Source organism: Anas acuta, chromosome 3 (genome assembly GCF_963932015.1).
Source record: "Anas acuta chromosome 3, bAnaAcu1.1, whole genome shotgun sequence".
In the NCBI taxonomy this organism is placed as follows: Eukaryota; Metazoa; Chordata; class Aves; order Anseriformes; family Anatidae; genus Anas; species Anas acuta.
This window is the reverse complement of record NC_088981.1, coordinates 18993926-19016133: the sequence shown is the minus strand read 5'-3', so window position 1 is coordinate 19016133 and position 22208 is coordinate 18993926. Positions and strand designations below refer to the sequence as shown.

At 38.7% G+C, this 22208-nt stretch overlaps 1 protein-coding gene across 1 annotated transcript in view; it reads left to right on the top strand.

The window, feature by feature from the left end:
- The window catches only part of PTPN14 (protein tyrosine phosphatase non-receptor type 14), a 110222-nt gene that overhangs the window by 71033 nt on the left and 16981 nt on the right, over window positions 1-22208 (top strand). The window contains exons 4-13 of the mRNA XM_068675972.1: window positions 967-1064; window positions 3597-3664; window positions 6564-6634; window positions 8392-8479; window positions 10232-10320; window positions 12010-12097; window positions 12629-12711; window positions 15030-15087; window positions 17970-18048; window positions 19631-21120. Of these exons, the coding sequence (XP_068532073.1) occupies window positions 967-1064; window positions 3597-3664; window positions 6564-6634; window positions 8392-8479; window positions 10232-10320; window positions 12010-12097; window positions 12629-12711; window positions 15030-15087; window positions 17970-18048; window positions 19631-21120 (2212 nt within the window). The remainder of the gene's footprint in view (window positions 1-966; window positions 1065-3596; window positions 3665-6563; window positions 6635-8391; window positions 8480-10231; window positions 10321-12009; window positions 12098-12628; window positions 12712-15029; window positions 15088-17969; window positions 18049-19630; window positions 21121-22208) is intronic.

The following is a 22208-nucleotide window of genomic DNA, read 5'->3' as shown; positions in this document are numbered from 1 at the left end:
AATTATTGTCGTGGTGGTGGCTGATAAGGTGTCCTTGCATTTGTGGCTGTAATTTTTTCAGCTGCCTGTTTTGCCCCTTGCTGGTTTTACTGTCCATCCAACACAGATATTATGATGAAACATGTGTGAGTGCCTGCAGAATAAAATGTTGTGGCCTGTTAACAAAGCTGTCTCCACTGTTTTTTAACCTGATATGCCAGAGGGACTGGTACATATCCCTGCTGCTTTGGTCAGCTCTGCTGTGAGTCTGATACAGTTCAGTGGATGGAAGGGATGCACAGATGGGGACAGTAACTTGTTAAGCTTTTGTGGAAAGCTTCTTGTTTGTCCTCACCTACTCTCTTGCCAAATGTAAGCTGAAATGTGTGAGTTCTGTCGTTGTGGTTAAAACTCACATAGTTTACTTTGTGATTAGTTGTGGATCAGCAAGTGTGTCATTAGAGGTTGGTTTTGCTTGATTTGTGTCTAAGTCAACCTTATAGATGAGAGGTGCCAATTAAACTTCTATGTGGGCTATAAAGTTATGCCAGACAGCAAGAGTATATTGCTAAAATTCCGTTTCTCCTATCCAAATGGTGGCACTGGAGGAAAAAAAAAACAACTATGGAACAACCTCTTTCTGTATGGATTAAAACATGGTCTTCTATAATTTATGCAGAATTTATGGAGGGTATAGGTAGTCCCAGCAGATGTCCCTCTGCTGTGTGGTCTAGGGAATACAAACTAGAACACTTTATTTTGCTTTTCATATCTGGAAGAGTTGCCAATGTAGGGATCATTTTGTTTTATTTCACTAACACACGTATACCTGGTAGATGACATGGAACTTCTGAAACCAGGCACAGACTGCTGTTTAACTGCCTGACATGTCTGTGGTGAGTTTTTCTTGCTTTCAGCAGCCTCTTCTTCAGTTGTAAACATATATCCATACTGCCTTTCTGATCTGTTCTCTCTTCTGGTTTGTAGATACCAATATTACCTACAAGTGAAAAAGGATATTCTTGATGGCCGACTGCGTTCTTCATTGGAGCAGGGAATTCGACTAGCTGGTTTAGCAGTGCAAGGTAAGATGATGATACCTGCCTAGCTATTTTCAAACATGGACTGTGTGTTTTTTTTGGGGGACTGGGGGGTGCGTAGGGGAATTGTTCTAGATATTGACTGGGTGTTAACTAAGGCCATGCATGACTCCTGTTCACAACAGCCAGGTTGTTTGTTTGTTTATTTGTTTTTTTGTACTTAGGTGGGCTTAAGTGCCTAGGTGGACTGCTGTTGATGAAACTCACAACATCAGGGAGGGACTGCATCTCTCCCTGATTGACCGCATCACAATGTTCAACTTTCCCTTTTCTTAAAGCTGTGCTAGAGAATTCGAACAAAACTCCAGTTCTAGCCCCAGCCACAGAGTACTTTGCAGTAATGAATTTACTTCACATTCTCTGGTTTGAAATGGAGTTACATCAAAGAGCACAGCAGCAGCTTTAATTTTGCCTTTAATTAAAAACTCATTTTGCTGTGTAGTGCTATCTGCATTATGAAAGAACACATGACCATAATTGTTACATGAGTTATAAATTAATAATAAACTACTTCTTACAATATGATTTTTATTCCGAGCCTCCTAATGACATCAATAAAAGGGTGATCATGTAATGTATGTGGGTAAAGGAGGAAGTCCTGTGTTTGCAGAAAATATATTTAAGGCTATCCGTGACTATGAGAGCTCAAAGTAGAATTCCAGCAATCATGCACTGGGCGCTTCTCTTTGGTTACGGGTGGGACAGAGGGAGGACAAGTATGTACATATAATAACAAACATGAAGATCTGACTCTTGAAAATTACAGGTTCTATGATATAAAATGCCCTAGTAATATTGTTAAATTTGAAAATTTGACTCTTAAAATTCAGTGTCTGAAATCTGGTTTTCTGTTTTGTTGTAAATACAAGACTTTCTTAGTTTTCATTTAGGCCTTTCTGAATCTTAGTTAATCCTCATGCTCATCTCTGACATTGAGGGGGAACATAGTAGGTACAGGTGAAAACCAAGGCACTAGGTACTGTCTGCACCAGCTCCCCTGACTATTCTCTAGAAAGGTATCAGCGACCACTTTTTTTTTTAATATTCTTGAAAATCTTTCTTAGGGCAGTAGTTGTTCTGTTACAGTATCTTATTGCTTGGTTAAAAATTGAAGGAAAAACATTTTCCATTAAATATTGAAATATAAATATTTATGAGTAATGGAGATGATGTATGCAAAATTCCATACTAAGCCTTGCACTCTGAGTAAATTAAGTTTTTCCAGCATTAAAGTTAATGATAAATAGACACTGGATATTTTTCACTGGTCCTGTTTCTTGCAGCTTTTTGCTGACTTTGGGAGCTAGTCAGTCTTTATAACATTTTGCAGCAGTCAGTATTATTCTGAATTTTCTATGTAATATATTTCAAAGACCATTGCATCAGGATCCTGCATCTAATCTTGTTTGCTTTATTCATGACCTTGTGTTACTCCCTTTGTCCTTTTCATGTGAGGCAAACGAAGATACTTGAAATACTTACTTTTAAACTTACAGAGTCTGTTTCATGTCCATTTTGATTTCTTTATGTTTATGTTAAAACATAACTCTGAGGTGAAAACAAAATGAAACTGCATTTTTGGCATCCTGCAATACGTAAAGTTCTCTAGAAGCTTTGAAAGAATGTTTAGCTAATATGATTTACGGTGGGGATTTCCAGCTTCTATAATATGAGAATCTTGTAGATGGCGTTTGATCCAGTTCAATTAATATAAAATAGAAACCTCCAGGCAAGATATTCTTTTGATATAAGTTGTTGTGTATTTAACAGATATATACGTATATACACTTTTTTTTTTTTGTTTAAAGTAGCTTAGCCTTTAGGAAGCATTTTCAAAATGCTGCAGTTTCAAGGACATTTAGACAAGAATCCTCAGCCTGACTTAGAAGTGAAGGTGGTCATGCAGATGAAAACCTCTCAAAGATACACAGAAGAGGCAGAAAAATGTAGAAAAGTCTGAAGGGCCAGTCAATTAAACTAACACATTGCCTGGACTGTTATACTGGCTGCAGAAGGATAAGACTTATTCCCCACGCTCCCTCCCCCAGCCATGTTGGTTATCAGCAATTTTTAGTATAATTGGCTAGTTGATCTTAGCCTTCTAGGCTGGTAAGCATCTTCCTTACAATTATGTAGAATTGTAGTAGAGCTAGGTTAATTTTTTTTTGTCTGGTCAGGGTCAGGTTTGGGGATTTTAGAGAAGTAAAAGTATGTACCATTTTAAAGAAACCAGAATATCCCAGTCTTGCACGTCTGATAGTAAATCGTTGCAAATGGCTATAATATAAAGGAACAAAAGAGAAAAATTACTTGTTGGCTGTTATTTGATCTCTAGTAATAATGCTTTTATTTTCAGACCTCTGTGTTAAAAGCTAAAGTACAAACAGAAATCTTTGTGCTGGGTTGTGCCTTCAGAGAAGACTCGCCCACTTGAAGTTAAGCATCTGTGCAAAGACTGAGTGTGGTCTTAACATGTGTGGAAAGTGCTAAAATGAGTAACTGTGTTGTTTTTTCCAGCGGATTTTGGAGACTATAATCAGTTTGAATCTCATGACTTCCTCCGAGAATATGTCTTGTTTCCTATGGTGAGTTCCTTATCCTCCTCTCTTGTGGTCTTTTCTGAGTAATTTCTCCATGCCTCAGAGATGGCTTCATTGATAACAGAATAAAAGCACCAGTGCTAAATTATTAGCAGCGGATGTAAACTTTGCTCCCCAAATCCTGCAATATACTTGGTTGGAGCTGAATGAATATATTCTATGGAAATGTAGCCCTTTTTCAGTTCCTGTTAAGCCTCCACTGGGAATAGCTGTCAACAAAAGAAGTGTACTTATTTGAATCAAAAAAGAATTTGCAGCTATTTAGAAAGGTGTATATTAGTCATACTGCAGTATTAGTAACATGGCATGTTATAAAGGGATATGAAAGCTGCTGATGTAATAAATGTTGTGTCACAGGACTCAAGAGAATGCGAATTTACATCAACTGACTACTAGACTGAAGAGAAGCGTGAATCAGTTCTCAAAATATCCTCCGGGGACAGTGCTGTAAATTTGTTTTAAATTTGAATTGGAACTAGCAAATAATTTGAATGCTGAGGGAATTGTTTTAGGTCACTGATGACATTAGAAACTGGTGATAAATGCCAAGCACTTGCAGCCCATGACACTGAGCCCATCTGGGAGGATGGACTGGGGGGCAGGGAGGCAAGACACAACACCACAAGCTGCTCAGAGGCTGGCTTTATCTTTGGCCACCAACTCCATCAGCACAAGAAGCGAGTCTAAGCTTCATAAAAGAAAAAGAACTTGGAATTCTTTCAAAATAGAAACAAAAATTGGAAGTGGGTTGGGGTTCCCATGCCCTAAATGTCACTGGCTAGAAGTTAGGCATATGGTTTCCTTCTGCAATTAGTGTCAAGGTAGACAGAGTGATTAAGCTCACTATACTTCAAAGGCATGAGAAAAATACTTCCAGAACCATTTCATCCCATCTACCTTCACTTTTTGACAGTAGAGAAGCTGCAGCCTTCTCAAAGTTGGTAGTCAATTCCCAAGTTCAAACAGGTAACATTTGCACAGTGTCTTCAAGTGAAAGTGCAATTTCAAGCTAGCAGGCAGTTGAATATAGAAATTCAGCAGAAAGAGGAGAAAATAATGAGTATGCAGAGATCTGAATATGCCTTTGATACCTAGAACATGGCTTCAGTATTGACCTTTCACTAAGGAGCTTCTGTTAGCTTAACAGAGCAGCTGTTAATTCATCTATTCTTGTTGCAACAAGGATTTCTTGTTAATAATAGGTAATTGTTAATCCTGTGTATGGTTGATGGCTTATGAAGTCATATGGTAGTCTATGTGGGAAAGGTGATGGATGAAAATATAGACAGGAAGGTGTAGTCAGGTTGTCACTTCGTAAATTACTCCTGCAAAGTTCTTTCGATGTGCTGATGGTATTTTTCTTTTCACCAAAAAAAAAAAAAAAAAAAAAAAAAAAGAAAAGGGTGTGTGTGTGAGAATTTAGGCATCCAGATGAGATTTCAAGCCACATTTGAATGTAGCTCAGCAGTTTACTTTTCAGGCCAACCTCTTAGGACCTCCTTTTCTGAGTCAGCTGCCTTTGTTGTGTTGTGGTCGGCTCCCTTCCGTTTTGGATGTGCTCACATTGTGGTATCTAGCTGTTCATCCACGCTGCTACCACTAAATTTGACAAGATCAGCAAAGTGTCAGCTTCCTACAGTCTTCGGGAGCCTACTCTTAAATCAGTTTTTCTCTAGGCATCTCTTTCCCTTTATTTAACTTCTCGTCTCTGCCCTTCTGGGGAGGAGTGGATAACGTAACAGTAAATATTTCACTGCAACTTCAGTGACAGCTGCGAAGTGCTGCAGATATGAACTAGTCCTGAAGCAAGTGGGAGTATGCGAGCGGATCTCAGGCACAGAAGGAGCCTCCAACAAGAACGTTGCCATAAATTCATTAGCGAAGGGAGCTGGTGAATGAGGAAGGGGCAGCTACATCTGTACTTTTTGATCTTGTGAGGCTACAATGTGTGTCAAATGGCATTTCTTCAGCAGCAAAAAGAACAAAGTTATGTACACAGTACACCCCACAGGTGTATAGCTGTGCATAGGCATGTACCATGCCATTTTTCATTAGCACGCTACCACTTTCACATTTTTTTGTGGCAGAAGCAAATATCAGAGGGAGGGCCCATTGAGCAAGAAACAGGCAGTATATTTAAGTATGTTACATGCAGCCTTAAGGCTTTTTAAAATAAAAATAAGAACTTTGAGGTTTTGCAAGAAAATTTTTCAGCTTCCTTTTTGTTGCCTTGAATTTATGAGCAGACTTCATTTATTAACTTGCTCCCAATTATTTCAGACTTGTTTCTACCACACAAGCGATTATATTTGTGGAGGATAAATTCTACTCAGAAATGTGTTGCAAGTGTAGGGTGAATTTCATTACATGCTTGAAGAGAGAGTTAAGTTTTTGATTCCTATTAACATGAGGAAGGCAATGCTAGCAGGCTGTAGGACAGAAAATACCCATGGCTTCAATTTGCATGGTCTATGGAATATTTTGGTCTGTTTAAAAAGGTATGTAATTGTCTGTAGGCTTCCAAGTGCATTTAAAGGTTTGTTTGGTCCTTATTCAGGAAAAGATCCCTTATCCATGCTCTGTACTCTGTTTCATATTGTGGAATAAAAGCCACCTGAACCCTGTTTTAGCAGTATCTTTGTAGAAAAAATAAATTAAAAAAAAAGTCCAACTCGTGTTTTTCTTGCATGTTTTCAGCACCCTGTGCTTGGATATGTGCCCTGAATTTTCAATGTATTTGGTGCTAGGCTCTCTCTGTATAACTACGTGCAAGAACATGAACGGGAAGCAACCCTGAAATGTGTACCATCATAATTCCTGTCTTGTACTTTATTCTCTCTCTCACTGGATGACGAGCTTTTGATGCTACCTCGTTTTCTTACAGGACTGGACCCAAGATGAAGCTGTCTTGGAAGAGTTGACACAAAAGGTTGCACAGGAACACCGAACTCACAGGTGAGCTTGACATGTGAAAATTCAGCTTTTTTTTTCTTTTCATTTGTCATCAACCTCCCTGTACTTCCATTCCTCTCCTGTTCCTTGCAGTGATATACCAGCCTATCTCCATGTTACTGTTATGCTACATCTAACTGGATATATAGTCTGTTACAAAAGATTATCTGCCTCTTGTGCACACAAAATGGCCAAGGAACTTAATCCCAAATAAATGAGGATTTCTACCACAAGGTTTAATGAATATGTGTAAAACTAGCGGGGCTACAGAGTAGACTTCTTTCTCTTTTAGTCTTCATTTAAATCCTGATGCTGAAAGACCTCATGGCTTGACTGGGGGTTGTCCAAGGGTCTGTTCAAGGGTTTTCTCTCATTCAAGAGAGAGAAAGTTATACACACTCCCAGTGTAACACAAATAAAAATAACAGGAGGTGGAATCCCTTTCTTGTTGGGTTTTAAGTTTAGCTGTGGAAAAGGTAAAATACATTGTCACTAATTAATGACCTGTGCATTAGTGCTCCAGAACAAATACCTTATTTTTAGTAGATTTCTTTTGTGTCATCTAGGTGTCCCAGTGGTAAAGGAATTCAAAGTTCTCGAGTTTGGTTCTTAGAAAAATGTCAGTGCCTATATGGCATTGGAAATTGTCTTTCTTATTATGTTATGAATCTGCACTTAAAACTTGACTATATGAAATGCAATAGGAATAGTATGTGAAAGGTAAAGCATTTCCCATTGTATGCCAGAAAATGATCCTAAAGGAGCAAACACGGATGTGTGAGTTGAAGGCCATTTTCGTTGTGAGTTTTAATGCAAGCTTGGGCCTTTGCAGCTGAACTGTTAGTTTGTAAGCTGGCCGTGCATACGCCTGGTTCTGTTCCTCACTATCTCTGCCACGGGCTGCTTGACATGTTATTGATCTTGGTTAACTCCCAGACTTGAAAGGGAAGATTTCCATTCCCCGTTGTGCTCTTTAGTGCTATTTCAGCAACACAAAGAACAAATACTTATTCTCATTTCAGAAGGTAGATCAAATTCCAGATTCATTCTTTCCCTGTTTCTCCTAGATTTTTGTTGGTTTCCTGTATTTCTGTTTATATGCTGTGGTAAGGAGGAGCAAAGAGGAGAAACATTGAGTGACCTTCTTTTGGAACAACCTGCAATCTATTCTGACCTGCTTTTGAGAACTGAAATCTATCTGAATTCCTGAGCTGTGACAGGAGCATGTGTGGACACGTGTGTAGAAGATTTTTTCAGATGATTTGTTCTCTGTTACGAAAGAGAACCTGCTCAAAATTTGGATTCAGTGCCTGTGTTTTTGAACAGCAAATATGAATATTTGGGTCTTCGCTTTTAGGCCATTTTAAGCACCTTCAGTGAATTGATAAGCTAGTTATGCAAATTAGGAGCCGTGTGGCTCAAATTGGCCATCCAAGGCTAGGCACAACCTGTTGCAGTGGCCTGATGTTTTAATAAAGCTTGGAAAACATTTGCATGCAGAAGAAACTGAGTAAAGGGATCACTTCAGTTTGTTCCTGCTCTAATTTGAACTAATGCTTTGTACCTTACCTTAGCAGCACACAGTAAAATTCCTCCCCTTCCAGATTACAATCCTAGCATTGAAATTGTTGTACGTTTCTAGTCTGCATTTCCAAAGCACCTTGTGAAGTGGTTTGTGAATCTCCCATTTTTTTTCACTAGTATTTTTTGTGTGCATGTAATATTGAAACATTTGCTGCCTTTTGTTATTCCAATTGCAGTGGCATTACAGCGGCAGAGGCTGAGTTAATGTACATCAATGAAGTGGAACGCCTTGATGGATTTGGACAGGAGACTTTCCCTGTGAAGGTATGTCAGCATATATTATAAAGAAACCTCTAAGTTAAATGATGTAGGAGTCTGTGGCAACCTTTGTAACATATGCAAGTTGTTCATCCAAAAGAGGCAGGAGTTGTTTCACTGTTCCAGAAGATGAAATGATTTCTGGTAGTTTGAATGTAAACTGCAGCATGAGGGTATCTCAGGCCTCTGCTGTTACTTTCCTTCCACCAAAATCTTTTTTTGACAAAAAAGGTTGCTATATGCAAGAGCCTTCCCGCAGATATTATGGCATTTTAGGTAAGTATGAGTGGTGGACTGGGTGCTCTGCAAAAATGCAGAAATGCATTTGTACAAATTTGTACGAACTTGTATGAAAGAGTAGCAGGCTGGTATTGCAGACAAATAGAACTGCATTTGAATATACAGATGAAAGATGTTGTTGTTGTTCCTGTTATACATATTTCTAATAGCATTTTTTCTCATTATATGGAGATACCTGCATATGTATGCATAAGTATATGAATATTTATATAGACAAAAACACTCATTTTTTTCCCCGTGTCCAGGACAAGGAAATGCATGTGTGAGTTCTCTGAACAGCCGAAAGTAAAAACTGTCAGCTGTAGGACCTCTTCTGCCTTGTAGTGTAGGTGGAAATATCCTGATGAAAGCGGCACTGAAAATTAGTGCATAGGCTTGGGCTTGAAAACTGGTGTCCATTGTTTGTTTGCTGCAGGACAAATGTTTGGAAACAGATGCAGACAGTCCATTGCCGCCTTCCAGGGATAAAGTACAAGAAGGCCAGGAGAACAGCTTCAATCTGATCTTTTAAAATCAGGGGCACCTCATGGTTCCTAGAACTTAGGCATGTGTAGTGCATGAACTTCTCTTTATACCTTTCTTTTAGCAGTTCTTTTTAACCATGCTATTTGTGTTACAACTTTGAAGTGTGAATCCATTGCTGTATATGAAGCTGTGAGGAGTTGTTTTTGTTGATAATGTTCAGAAACCTCTTTGTCAACAGCATTAAACTTTTCTAGCAAAAATAAAAGGCATTTTTAAGAAAAAAAAAAGTTTGCAAAATGGAGCAGGAGCACATGCTTTTCAAAAGGGAACATGCAGGAGATGTGGGTAGACACAAACAACAGAATTTCTGAAAAGCAGTGCAAGAGCAGTGGACAGTGCATGATGCAAGTAGATGAATATTTAAGCAATAATTGAAAAACAATGAAGGCTGTATCTGTATAAAGATACAACAAATACTTCTTCAGGGTGACACACTGTGAACTTCTACACAGTACTTTAAAAGAGGAAGGGTGAAGGGTAGAGCTTTTGAGAGGGATTCCATCTCCAGGTGTGGTTTTCTGAAATCTCTGCATGTTTTAACAGATGACTGGAGCAATACTGCGAATGCAAAAAAGGACTGTTGCTTTTGGTAGTCATACAGGCTCTAGATAGCTATAATCACAATTATAGGGAAAGTGGGGTATTGTATAACAAACGCCAGTTTGTGGTGTGCATGTTGTTTCATAGAGGAGAACCTTGAGCTCACTTAGCCTTAATCTATTCTCAGTAATCAACAGAATGAATCCACTTAAGTGTTAGTTGCTTTGAAATAATGAAAATCAGAGTCCAATAAAGCAGCAAAATATAGGTTAGTCAAGGGTTAGTCCCCCATTCATCCTGAAGAATGGCTTCTGTTTGGTGGTTCAGCATGTGTTCTTACGCACGTCTTTGCCGGTTTCTTTATTAAACTAAATATATACCCTTTTTGTGCAGGATAATCATGGAAACGACATACACCTTGGTATTTTCTTCATGGGAATCTTCATAAAAAACAGAATTGGAAGGACAACTGTGATCTATAGGTAAAAACTAGGGACTTCTGTATTTAAAGTGAGTTTCTTTTCAGAGCTCTGTGTGTGGGTTTTTTTTTCCTTACATATGTGACTTCAATAGTGCCAATGCTCTAACTAAGGAGTAGTCACCTCACTGTTTTCAGCATTGGCCTCTTGGCCGTAAGAGATGTGATAAAGAATAATTTCTGATGTCTCTGAATGGGTTTGACAGCAAGAAAGACATAGTTGTCTGTCATGTATCTTGTTCTACTTACAAGGCTTTGATCCCTTTTCTTTGCTTGCCTTTGTGTCTGCTTCTTTGATGCATCTGAATGCAAATCTGTTAAACCTCACTGTTGGCAGCCTAGGCGCTCAATGTTTCTGAAAATCTGGTTGCAATATTTAGGTACCCTGCTAAAAAAGCTGAACTTTCTGTAATTTTGAAAATCCTGGCTGTGTCACTTATGTTGTTTGTACTGCTGTTTGTTTTGGTTATTAAGAATCACTGAAGCCATTCCATTGAACTTCATTGTGCAGTTTGTTACTTCTTATAAAAATTTGTTCTGTATGAAGGTGTTGCTAGAAATCTGCATGATTCCAGGGAAGGTGATGTTTCTGTCATTTCTTTTTGCTGCTTTTGGGCATTTCCCTTAATGCTGAAGTCAACTTGAAGTGGATTTTTCCCAGCCCTTGTTGCTGTTAGAATATCAATCAACACCTATGCAGCCAAAAAATTGTTTTATGAGGTACACTCATTTTTAGTCAGTAGCTAAGGCTTGTATCAGGCTTGAGCAAGAAGGGTGTTGGGTTTTTGGTTTTTTGTTTGTTTGTTTGTTTTTGGCACCTTATAAAAGATTTAAGTGGTCATCTTCAAAAATGTCAGGGCTACCTTTTCCATAGAGCTGATGTTTTACATATGTACTTTTGTGAAGAAATTAGATAATTTTAACTGTGCCATTCTGAAGACGTGTTAAAATGTAGGTGACAAAGGCAAGAAGTTTCTTAAATGTAGAAATAATAGTTGGTGCTGGGATGCTTACTCTTTGGAAATATGTGCTTCAAGCATCCTGCCATGACATGAAGAGGAATGCATGCTGCAAACAGAACAAACAAGTCCTTTCCATCTCCATGGATTGCATGCAATGTACGCCAATGTGTCTGTCAGCTATTTGTAAGAAGATTATAACTCTGATCTTGGGTAACTTGACAATTACTTGAAAAAAAGATTGCGAACGTTAAACAGGGTATTAGCATGGTATGCATAGCCTACATAACCATGTTGTCAAGTTAACCTCCTTTAGGAAGAATTGACTATGTAGGAAAGTTGGAAACGGAGTTTGGAGAGGAATGGCATTATATTAAAAGAAATCATTAAAAAAATCCATCTGATTAAAGTCACTCTGTACCGAAATGCTACAGTTCAGTATATTTAGTACTAATGTATTTCTGATGTACCTTCTATTGTGATTCTTCAAATCAATGTTTTTAAAGAGAGCTTTTAACTTTCCTGTTTTGGGTTAAGAACAGAATAATCTCACTCCTTGAATCAGAGCTTGACTTCCTCATTTTCCTGACCATGTTTCTTCACCAAACAGCTACTGAAAAGCTTTCCCATAAAACAAGACTAATGTTGACTAAGGGATTCTTAATGTGTTTGTGAAATGTTCGAGTGTATGTGTTGGCAAACTCTACCCCATTTTGTTTTTTTAACTCTTACAGGTGGAATGACATTGGGAATATTGCACATAACAAGTCTTCGATTGTTCTAGAGTTGATCAACAAAGAAGAGAATGTGCTTTTTCACACAGTAAGAAAAAGATCTAATCAGTGTTATCAAGAATCTGCTTATATAAAACATAAATATATATATAAAAAAAAAAGCTCTTTAATTCCACTCCAATCATACTGAAGTATAATATGCTGGGAAGTTTGCAAAAAAAACAACAACAAAAAACAGGTATGTTACCACACACACACTGAAACTCAAGGACGGGTGCAGTGCTGCACTGCACTTCTTCAAATCGCTCTACATCTCACTGAACCAAGGCCAATGTAGAAACTGGACCAGCAACCTTGAGCCATTTTTTGTTGTTGTCCCTCTTCCCCTCCCACTGTGACTTAGCACTGAAGTGGCAGCGTGTAAAGGCATGCCACTGTATTTCAGTAATTCAATGCCTTAAACACTCTTGAGGGCACTAGACATGTTCTTGGCAGCCAGATCCTGCGCATGACAGACCTTACCAAGCATTACTGCAATTTGATTTGTAGAACTCTTCTTTGTTATTGGTGAGAACAACAAAATGAATGATTTTTTTTCTGATTTTTCTTGTGTTTAAAGGATGATCTTGAAAATGCCAAATATATTTCACGGCTATTTGCAGCAAGACATAAGTTTTACAAACAGAACAAAATCTGCACAGAGTAAGTACTCTTTCTTCAGAGTTATATTCTGACAACCCTGCTTTGGAAGTGCTCTGAGTTTGGCGTGTCTGTTTTTGTTTGTTTTTTCTAGTCACTTGTGTCAGTTATTCTGTTCTACTTCGCCTTTTTTTTTTCTTTTTGTTTTAACCACCAGCTAGAACAGAAGAATGAGAATGAAATTTAATTCTGAGCCTTGGGAGGCTTGATGCATGAGCCCTGTTGGATAGTGCTCACCAAGCAGCCAAATCTGACAGAATAATGAATTGAAGCCCTTGGTCTCTGCTGTTCATGACCCAGAGTGTTAGTATAAACTGGAGTGAAAGGTGACATAACATGCCAAAAGATGAATTACAGTAGTGTTTTGAGGACACATTACCCAGGTAGCTTCTAAGGCTGGTGGAGAACCTAGGTTATCCTCCTCTAATTTAGGTAGCATAATTTATTCACTTCTTACATGCACCAAGCAAGGCAGGACACATGGGAATGTTCATCAGCGTAGTCATAGTTGCATGACTCAGCAGAGACTGAATTTGAACCTAGAGTTTCTTACAGGCACTGCTTTGAGTACTTACTAAGAAACTGGCCATGACATAGTCCTTTCACAGCTGTAGTCACTCTAACTGGAGGAATTTATAAGGCTTTTTTTGTAAGTCAAAAGTAAGTTTATTAGCTGAGAACGTTTCACTTATACCACTACACAGCCAATTTTAGTTTGAGGTAAATTTAGTTTTAAGAGGTCTAAGGTTTTTTGAAACTTTTATAATATGCCATGTTTGTATAGCAATGAAAACATGAATTCTTTGCAAAACTTACCAGTTTAGTTAGCTGGAAAGCTATAAAGAAGTCTCATCTCCAACAACAGCTCTAGTTAGAGCTGAGCATCCCATCTGTTCAGCTGGGTAATGCCATCTGTTGGAAAATAAAGCCAAAATGATGAAGGGAAGATTGGAAGGACTAACTTTCTAGTATTACATACGCGCACAGTATATGAACATACGCTGAGTTACAAGTATTGGAGAAACTGATGAGTTGAACTGTGTAGAGTGATTTTTTCACATACAGGAATAAATGTTGATTAGATTTCAGATATTGTTCACAGTTCTTGGGAAGTGAGTGGAAGACCAGAAAAGACCTTCATTAGCAGCATATAATGCATTTCATTAGTCCAATGCTAAATGTAATCGTTTCAGAGAAATTGAATTCAAATGAAATTCCTCAGTCTTTTCCCTGTGACAGTCAAGAAAAATAAAACAAAATACCATCATCCACTGTATTAGAATATTCCCCCTTCAAAGCTGTTATTTGGGGTCAACAGAGAGGACTCTTCCGTTACAGTCCATAATCCAGACTGCAGAAGCAATAGCTTTTGATCATGTTTATTTCTGACTACTAAACCATAAGTATGTGGGTACCATGAATTGGGTGTATGTAGCAGCTTCACATACAACTTCCAAATATTTGGACTAATAAAATAGGGAACATCATGAAGTCAATGAGCGAAACAATTGGAGCTTAAATGTATTTTTGCCATTATAACTGCCTTCCTTCCTACCACAGTCTCATGCGGTATGAGCTTCTGTGTTAGGGCCACAGATATTGATGACAGCATATGCCAGTGTGTGTTTTCTAGCCAAGTAATTTTCCTGACCTCTGTGTTAAAATTGTAGTTGTTTGTTTTCCTGTGTGCATTTCCTCTAATTGCACATAACATCATTCACCAGATCAGAAACTGTAAGAGGAGAAATCCCACCTTTCCTCTCTTCACGTAAGCACTATATTTCTGCCTCCTTCAAATTGTTTCTCTTCCTATTTAATTTTCTTCCTCCCACACTCCTCCTGCTTTCCACTGCACCTGGCTACTCTAACATTGTATCTGCCTCTGCTAGTATCATCTAACCAGTTGCTTTCTTCCTCATGATCTGTGTGCATTGCTTTGGAGTGATTGCTATGAATTTCATAAAATTGTCATTGTTTCAATGTTCACTTTAAGTCATCTGAGACAATGCCTGCGTGGCATGTTCAGTTTTTATTGCTTAAGAGATTTTTTGTTTGATTCATTTTTAAATGAAGTTTTTTTTTCCCTTGTGTTTCCAAATAAGCTAAATAGGATAATGAACAGAAGGCATGTATATTTTGGAATTAGAATACTGTCTGTATTTAGGGAAGGACCTGAATTATTTTCATCTTATTCATATTTTTTAATCTCATGAATGAGCAAGTATTTACAGATTCTTCATCTCTTGTCTTTCCCATTCATTTCTGAATTAGAATTGAAACACTGCAATTTCTAATATTTGTCTTTACTTTTTCTTGCACAGACAATCAAATTCTCCTCCCCCTATCCGACGACGGCCCACTTGGAGTAGATCATCTTTGGTATGTACCATGGTGTTTTCATTAAGAATGCCTATGGCACTTCTAATGGAATGGGGCATTGTGTAAGATGGAATATTTGCTAAATTTCAAATAAGCGCATTAGCTCGTTTCTTGTAGGCAATATGATTGGAATGAGTTTCAAGGGTGTGGCTGCCCAGGTTGATTAATTTAACTGGATAATATCATCACTGAGTGTTTAGAAATTACAGTCTTCAAGGCATTATATTTTTATTTGTCCTACAGAAACTAAGCATCTTTTTCTACTGGATTGAGGTTATATTCAATATGTAGAGAAAATAATTCTCTACAGACTAGAAAGAACTTGAAATGTCTTACACTGTATACGTCAAAATCTATTTATTGCATAATTTTAGAGCGTCTCATCTTGTGTTTCTTCTATTCCTCATGTTTTTGTAAAGTCTGCTTTTACTGTTTTACTGTTTACTCTCAGCTTCTTGGGCTGAGAGCTTATTCTCCATGTGAAGTTTATTGTGATTTTAAGTAAAACTTTTATCATCAGTCCAAGACCTCTGAGTTTTTCTTAGTCTGTTTCCATTTTAACTGATCTTGATAAATAAATAAATACAACTTTTTCCTGAAATCTTGACTTCAGATTTCTTTGTCCTTTCATTCTCAGCATGTTTCTGGGGTGTTACACAGAGACTGTATATCGTGTTCTCTTAAGCACACTTACATTATTTTTGGTATCTGCTATTTTGGTCCCTGGAGATGACTCTGAAAAACTTAAGGTGAAGAAAGGAAATGTGCTTTGCATTCTTATGCTACAGCTTCAGATATATCACAAACGGAAAGAGAGAACCTTCTTCTGTTAGATAAGGAAAATATAAATCTACTTGTTAACAGGAAAAAAAAATACTGCTGCTTGTTTGTTTTGAACATATGTAGGCAACAAGTGTTTTTTTTGCTTGTTTGTTTATTTTTGCAAAAAGGCTCAGAAGGATCAAGAGGAGGAATAAATATATACTCATCAAAAAGTGATTCACATTAAAAAGTGAACTGGACTGTAAACTATTCACGAAGAACTTTTTAGTGTTTTTTCATAGTTGTTTTGTTAACTTGTTGGTACAGTCGTTTGTTAACTTGTTGGTACAATCGTTGTACAGTTCTTATTTGGGGAGAGACTCCTGACTGTTCTCTGCTCTGTACACTTTTGTCTGCCTACCTATTCACTTGTCTTGTATGGTAGTAAATCAATAAGCATAGATGGGAAGCCAAGTCTTTGGGATGAGACTCTACCACTTGACTGAGAATCATATATGTTACTTTTAGATTAAGACCCTTATCATTGTTTTGGCATCATAGTGAACCTGTATTTTATTAACCATTATTTTAAAGTCATTTTATACTGTCTCTTTCCTGTCAGGCTACCTGGTGATGTTGTTTTTCCAGCAAAACCTCCTCCATGTATGTGATATGTTTAAATAACTGACTTTTATTTATTTATTTTTTTAATCCAAGTGATCCCTAAATTGGATATTGAAGTTCTCCACATCTCTAAGTTTTCAATCCTATTTTTTTATTTCTCTGGAAGAGGTAGATGGGCCTTCAAAAAAAGGAAGAGGGAGGGGGGGACATTCAGCCCACTTGTGAATAGCTTCCATTATTTCATAATACCTATCTCAAAGACAACTGTCTGTCCCAAATTTATACATTCTCAAGTAGAAATAACTTTCTCCTTCATTGCGTATTTCCTCCACCCACTATTTGTTAGGTTTGCAAACATCTTGGCTTCTTCCAGGCTAAACTTTCATTCATGGGTTGTCAGGAGCAGTCTCCTTTGCCCAAAATGCTCAGTGAGCATACAGTTTTATACCCTTAGAAGTATAATTCATCTAGCAGAAATATTTCCCGTCATCTTCCAGTTCTGGCTTAACACAGCCATTTTGTATGCAGGAATTCATATGTGCACCCAGTTTCTTTGATTCTCGTTACCTCTCCCCATTTACAAAGAAAATGTAAATTTAACCCATTCCCCACCTCTTTTCAGTGGCAAATTGTTGCTTGGTGCTCATTTTGTGCAGGCAAAGCTAAATTGTTTGGCGTTTATTTTTTGCCTTGGGCATCCACAGAATTCCTTAATAGTTCAAACTACTTAAATCAGCCTAGATGAAAAGCCCGTATTCTGTTGTTAAGGAAGACACGTTCACGAGACAAGAGCATCTTCCTTCTCTCCTTGTATATCAAAGCATGCTTTCATAAACTCTGCTCAGCAGCACCAGACAGGACATTACAATGCAGGTGGTAAAATGAAATTGCACAATTCATCAGTTTACTGATGGACAAACTAGTGAATATAGCATCAGCTGTGGCTTATTTCCCTGTAAATAACTCTACCGATTTAATGCTGAATTACCCCCTGTGATACCTATACCATTAAAAAGTTTGTTGTGGTGCAGATTCAAGCAAGGCTCCAATTCGTTGTCTAGGGGAATCCAACATTCAATTTGTCTGCAGAGTTATTTTAAGTCTGTATGTACTCCTGTTTCTTGTATAACAGTGTTCTAGGGCCTTGAGTTTGTTCCATCTGCTTTTGTCCTGATTAGGTGTTTTTTTTAGTTTTGTTTTGTTTTAATTGTTCAAGGGTAAGGGCTTTTAATAAACTTTTTAAAAGTTCTAAGTGAGCTGTGAGTCTGAATGTTGTTTTCTGAAGTGGTTTACTTTAAAGGAGTCTAAATGGTCAGTTTTGGGTTCCTTAGCAAAACCTAACAATTTACAAAATGCTGTTCTCTGTTTTGTATATAAGAGCTGAGCATGTGTATTCATCTGGGTAAGAAAGAACAGCATTCAGTTCCTACGTTTTCCTGTTTCATCTGCAAAAATCTGAGTTTCTAATGCTTCTTTAACCTATGCTTTTATTTCAGCCAAGGCAACATCCATTTATACTGCCTCCTATGCATGTCCAGTGTGGAGAACACTACACGGAAACACATAATTCACAAGGTACGTAGAATGTATACGTTACCTTAGGGGGACTTAAATTTTATGCGTATGCAGAGAAGCTACTACCCCTTATATCTAGAATTCTAGTGCTGTCACAATCTAATTTGAGTTGCTGCTGGAGGACAGCTAGCAGTTTTATAGTTAATACTGCAGTAAGTCTCATGTTTAAAGTCAAATTTCAGTTTTAAAATTTCTATAAAATATCCGCACATGATTATATGGATCTTAGACTTGGCATTCCAGTTAAACGAACTGAAAAAATAATTTCTGAAGGAAGTATGATGGCTGTACTCAAAGGCAGTGCCAGCTGGGATCTTGGAGAGAAATGGGATGAGGGAAAAGGAGACAGTAGAACATCTATTGCCATAGGAGAAATCAGCGTGCCACAGTCACAAAACTGATGATATTTAGATAATATTTTCTGCTGACTTTAACCAATATCTGCCTGCATTATTATCCATGTGAACGTGAGTTAACTACTTTTGCCCCCATGTTTGAGAAACAAATCCTTTAGGAGGTTGTACCAGGTTACTTTGATCAAGGCTGGGAATAGAGCCCAGCCTCTAAACACCTTGAGTCTCACACCCTTAACCACCCCACCTTTTGGAAGACATGCAGCCAGGTCTATTAGGCTACGTTCTCAGCAGTTCATGAGAAGTACAGCTGAAGTGCTCTTAGTTGTATGTGATAGCATTTTAAAATTGTGGTTGTCTGACTAGTTTTAAAGTAGTATTTGATAAGTTGTGAAAGAAGCCATTCAGTATCGTTCCTTGTGTACAATAGAAGATTTATCTTAGAGGCTACTGCTATTTCACTGTTAAGCAGAGCCTTTCAAAGGGGAGGTTTGATTTTAATTTTAGATGAACTGTGAAGTTCCTCATTTTTACCACAGATTTCTCAGTATTGTTGAAAAAACATCTAATTTCAGAGATTTTGCTACTTGTTTCTTACAAGGTTTTTGACATGGGTGGCCTTGCAGTAAAGTTGGGATGCAGGACATCATCTTCAACGTCTTGAGTCCCTCTCAGAAATCCTTAGCTGAACTAATTTTTTGCATATTTTTTTTCCTTAGTCTGGATAGCTCTGTACTTCCAAATCAAAAACTGTTGATTCGTATGAAGTAGGATTTCCAGTTTGACAGTCAGACACTACTTTGAGTAATGGAGAGCAGTGCATCAGCAGAAAAGATAATTTTAAGGATTACCTACCATAGTCTAGCAGCACTGGATTTCTAAGGTGGTAGAAGCAGCAGTGAATCCTTCCAAGATGCTAGGAGAGACGTCATCCCTTTTTCTTCCTCACCACCCCAAGCAAAAAGCATTTTATCTCTTTCTCGTTTCATGTCTCCCACAAGGATCTGAGATACCATGTTTTGCTAACTGTTGGGAGAGTTTACTGGGATAGTTTTGCTTTAGTTCTATTTCGGTGACTCAAGGATGCTCCCAAGACCAAATGTTCCCTACAGTTGTACACGCTAAGCTCCCTCTCTAATCGTTGGTACAGGCTGCATTTGAAGTGTTGATAACGTTGAATGAGTCCTTGTATGTTACATTGTCAACATCTTTATCTCTGCTCTACACAGACAGCATTTTCCATGGAAATGAAGAAACTTTCTACTGTAGGTCTCAGACCAGCTTGGACAGGTGTCCAGTGGACTTCAGCTACTTGAATGGTAATGGACCCAATGGGAGTGTATGCAGTGCACACAGCATGAACTCCCTCAATCGCTCACAGAACTTCATCCAGGCATCCCCAATGTCCTCAAATCTGAGCATCCCTGGAAGTGACATCATGAGAGCAGACTACATCCCCAGCCACAGACATAGTGCAATCATAGTGCCATCCTACAGGCCAACTCCGGATTACGAAACCGTCATGAGGCAAATGAAGAGGGGGGTGATCCAGATGGATAGCCAAAGTCAGTCTTTGAGAAATCTCAACATTGGAAACACACATGCTTATAACCAGCCAGAAGACCTAGTTTACAGTCAGCCTGAGATTCGAGAGAGGCATCCTTACACAGTTACTTACGGGCCCCAGGGTGGAGGCTATAACAAGCCTGTCGCCCCATCTGACCAAATGACCCCTAATAACGCTGTGCAAAATAAAACAGCAGCCAGTGCCATATCACACACGGTCAGCACGCCAGAACTGGCTAACATGCAGCTACAGAGCAGCCAGAATTACAACACTGCTCATATGTTAAAGAATTATCTCTTCAGGCCCCCGCCTCCCTACCCGCGCCCACGTCCTGCCACTAGTACACCTGACCTGGCAAGCCACCGGCACAAGTATGTCAGCGGGAGCAGTCCCGACCTGGTCACACGCAAAGTCCAGCTCTCAGTGAAGACTTTCCAAGAGGACAGCTCGCCGGTTGTCCGGCAGTCACTGCAGGAGGTCAGCGAGCCCCTCATGGCGGTGAAGCATCACGCAGCTGTGAACAAGCGCCACAGCTTGGAGGTCATCAGCAATATGGTACGTGGTATAGAAGCCATGGCACTAAAAACTTTAAATGCCCCTCTGCCGCGCAGGAACACTTTGCGGGAGCAGGTGCAGCCTGAAGAGACGGTGCAGATGGGGCACGAAGTTCAGCAGGTTCCTCATTACCATCACAAAAAGACATTCTCTGATGCCACGATGCTGATACACAGCAGCGAAAGCGAAGAGGAAGAAGAAACCACAGAATCTGTGTCACAGATAACAGCCCTCCATGAGAACATGGAGTACAGTGCTCAGCTGCAAGCTGCCTTGGCTAGAATACCAAACAAACCTCCTCCAGAATACCCTGGGCCTCGTAAAAGTGTCAGCAATGGAGCCCTGAGGCAGGACCATGTTAGCATTTCTGTGGCCGTAGCCAGGGCCAAGGCCATGAGGCCAGGGCCTTCCAAGGCCATTAGTGTGTCTCGGACTGATCAAGTGGCAATAAATGGGTCTTCGCTCGGGCCCTCTATCTCAGAGCCTGACCTCACGAGTGTGAAGGAGAGGGTCAAGAAAGAACCTGTCAAAGAAAGGCCTGTGTCTGAAATGTTTTCTATTGAGGACAGCATTATAGAGAGAGAAATCATGATGAGGGTAAGTGCTTTCCTTTGTTGCTAGGGCTTCTTGAAAGCCAGTAATCATACTGCTTACATCCAAAAAAGCTGTTGGATCAGTAAACTATAGGGACCATGTAGCTGGTTGACTATGGGGGGGACCTGGTAAACTATGTAAACTAAATGCTGACCACGGGGGGTGGCAGGGCACGCAGCTGGGCAATGAGGAGGTGCTCAAGTGTGAGAAACAGTCCTTTTGAACAGGCAGTTAATTTAGAATAAAAAGTGTGTATATAAAGACTTAAGTGCCACTGCATGCAGTGGGAGAAAAGAGGGGTGCTTAAATTTCAGTGACTTTGTGGACTTGATACTACATTCTGGGAAGTGCAATTGCAGTCACAGAAAGCAAGGTGATTCAATTTTTCAGAAACAGGGCCATAAACAATTCCCAAAACAAATTAATGAAGCATCCAAATGGAGCAGGAAAGAGTTTAGAATATGCTAGATTAATAACTAGTTAGATTTACATATTACTACTGTATATTCAAAGAAATTTTTTAAATTTATGTATAATGCTTCTTACTCATTAGTGATTCTTACATTGATGTAATGGTTAGGAATTAAACTTGGGCCTCTACGTTGTGTCATGCAAACTGAGTTTACTCCATACAGAGTCTTAAACATTAAATATAAAATAGATACCTGAGTATAAAACAACATTTCATGAATGAATACTACAGACGCTGGCGTAACACGTGTATATAGGCTCTTTTGACCTTCTGGGGAAATAAAACATATTGAGAAGCAGGAACGCAGTGGGTATTTGGATACAAATGAAGGTGAGAAGAGAGCTTAGAGGTTGTGTTTGAGAGCTTCTTTGAATAATCATGCTGATTAGCCTTTGGTCAAGAGGTATTTTTGTTGATTTCATGTTTGAAGTAAAAGGGTGGTCTTAGTGTTAAGCTTTTAAGGTGGTTTTAGCCCAGCACAGGTGTCCAAAGGCATGCAAACCTTCTCTTCTTATAGGAATCACATATTACATTAATGCTGGTTTGAAGACCTTAATCTTTTAAACACAGGCATTTTTATCTAGCTTGTAAATATTAATAAATAAAAAATCCCCAAATA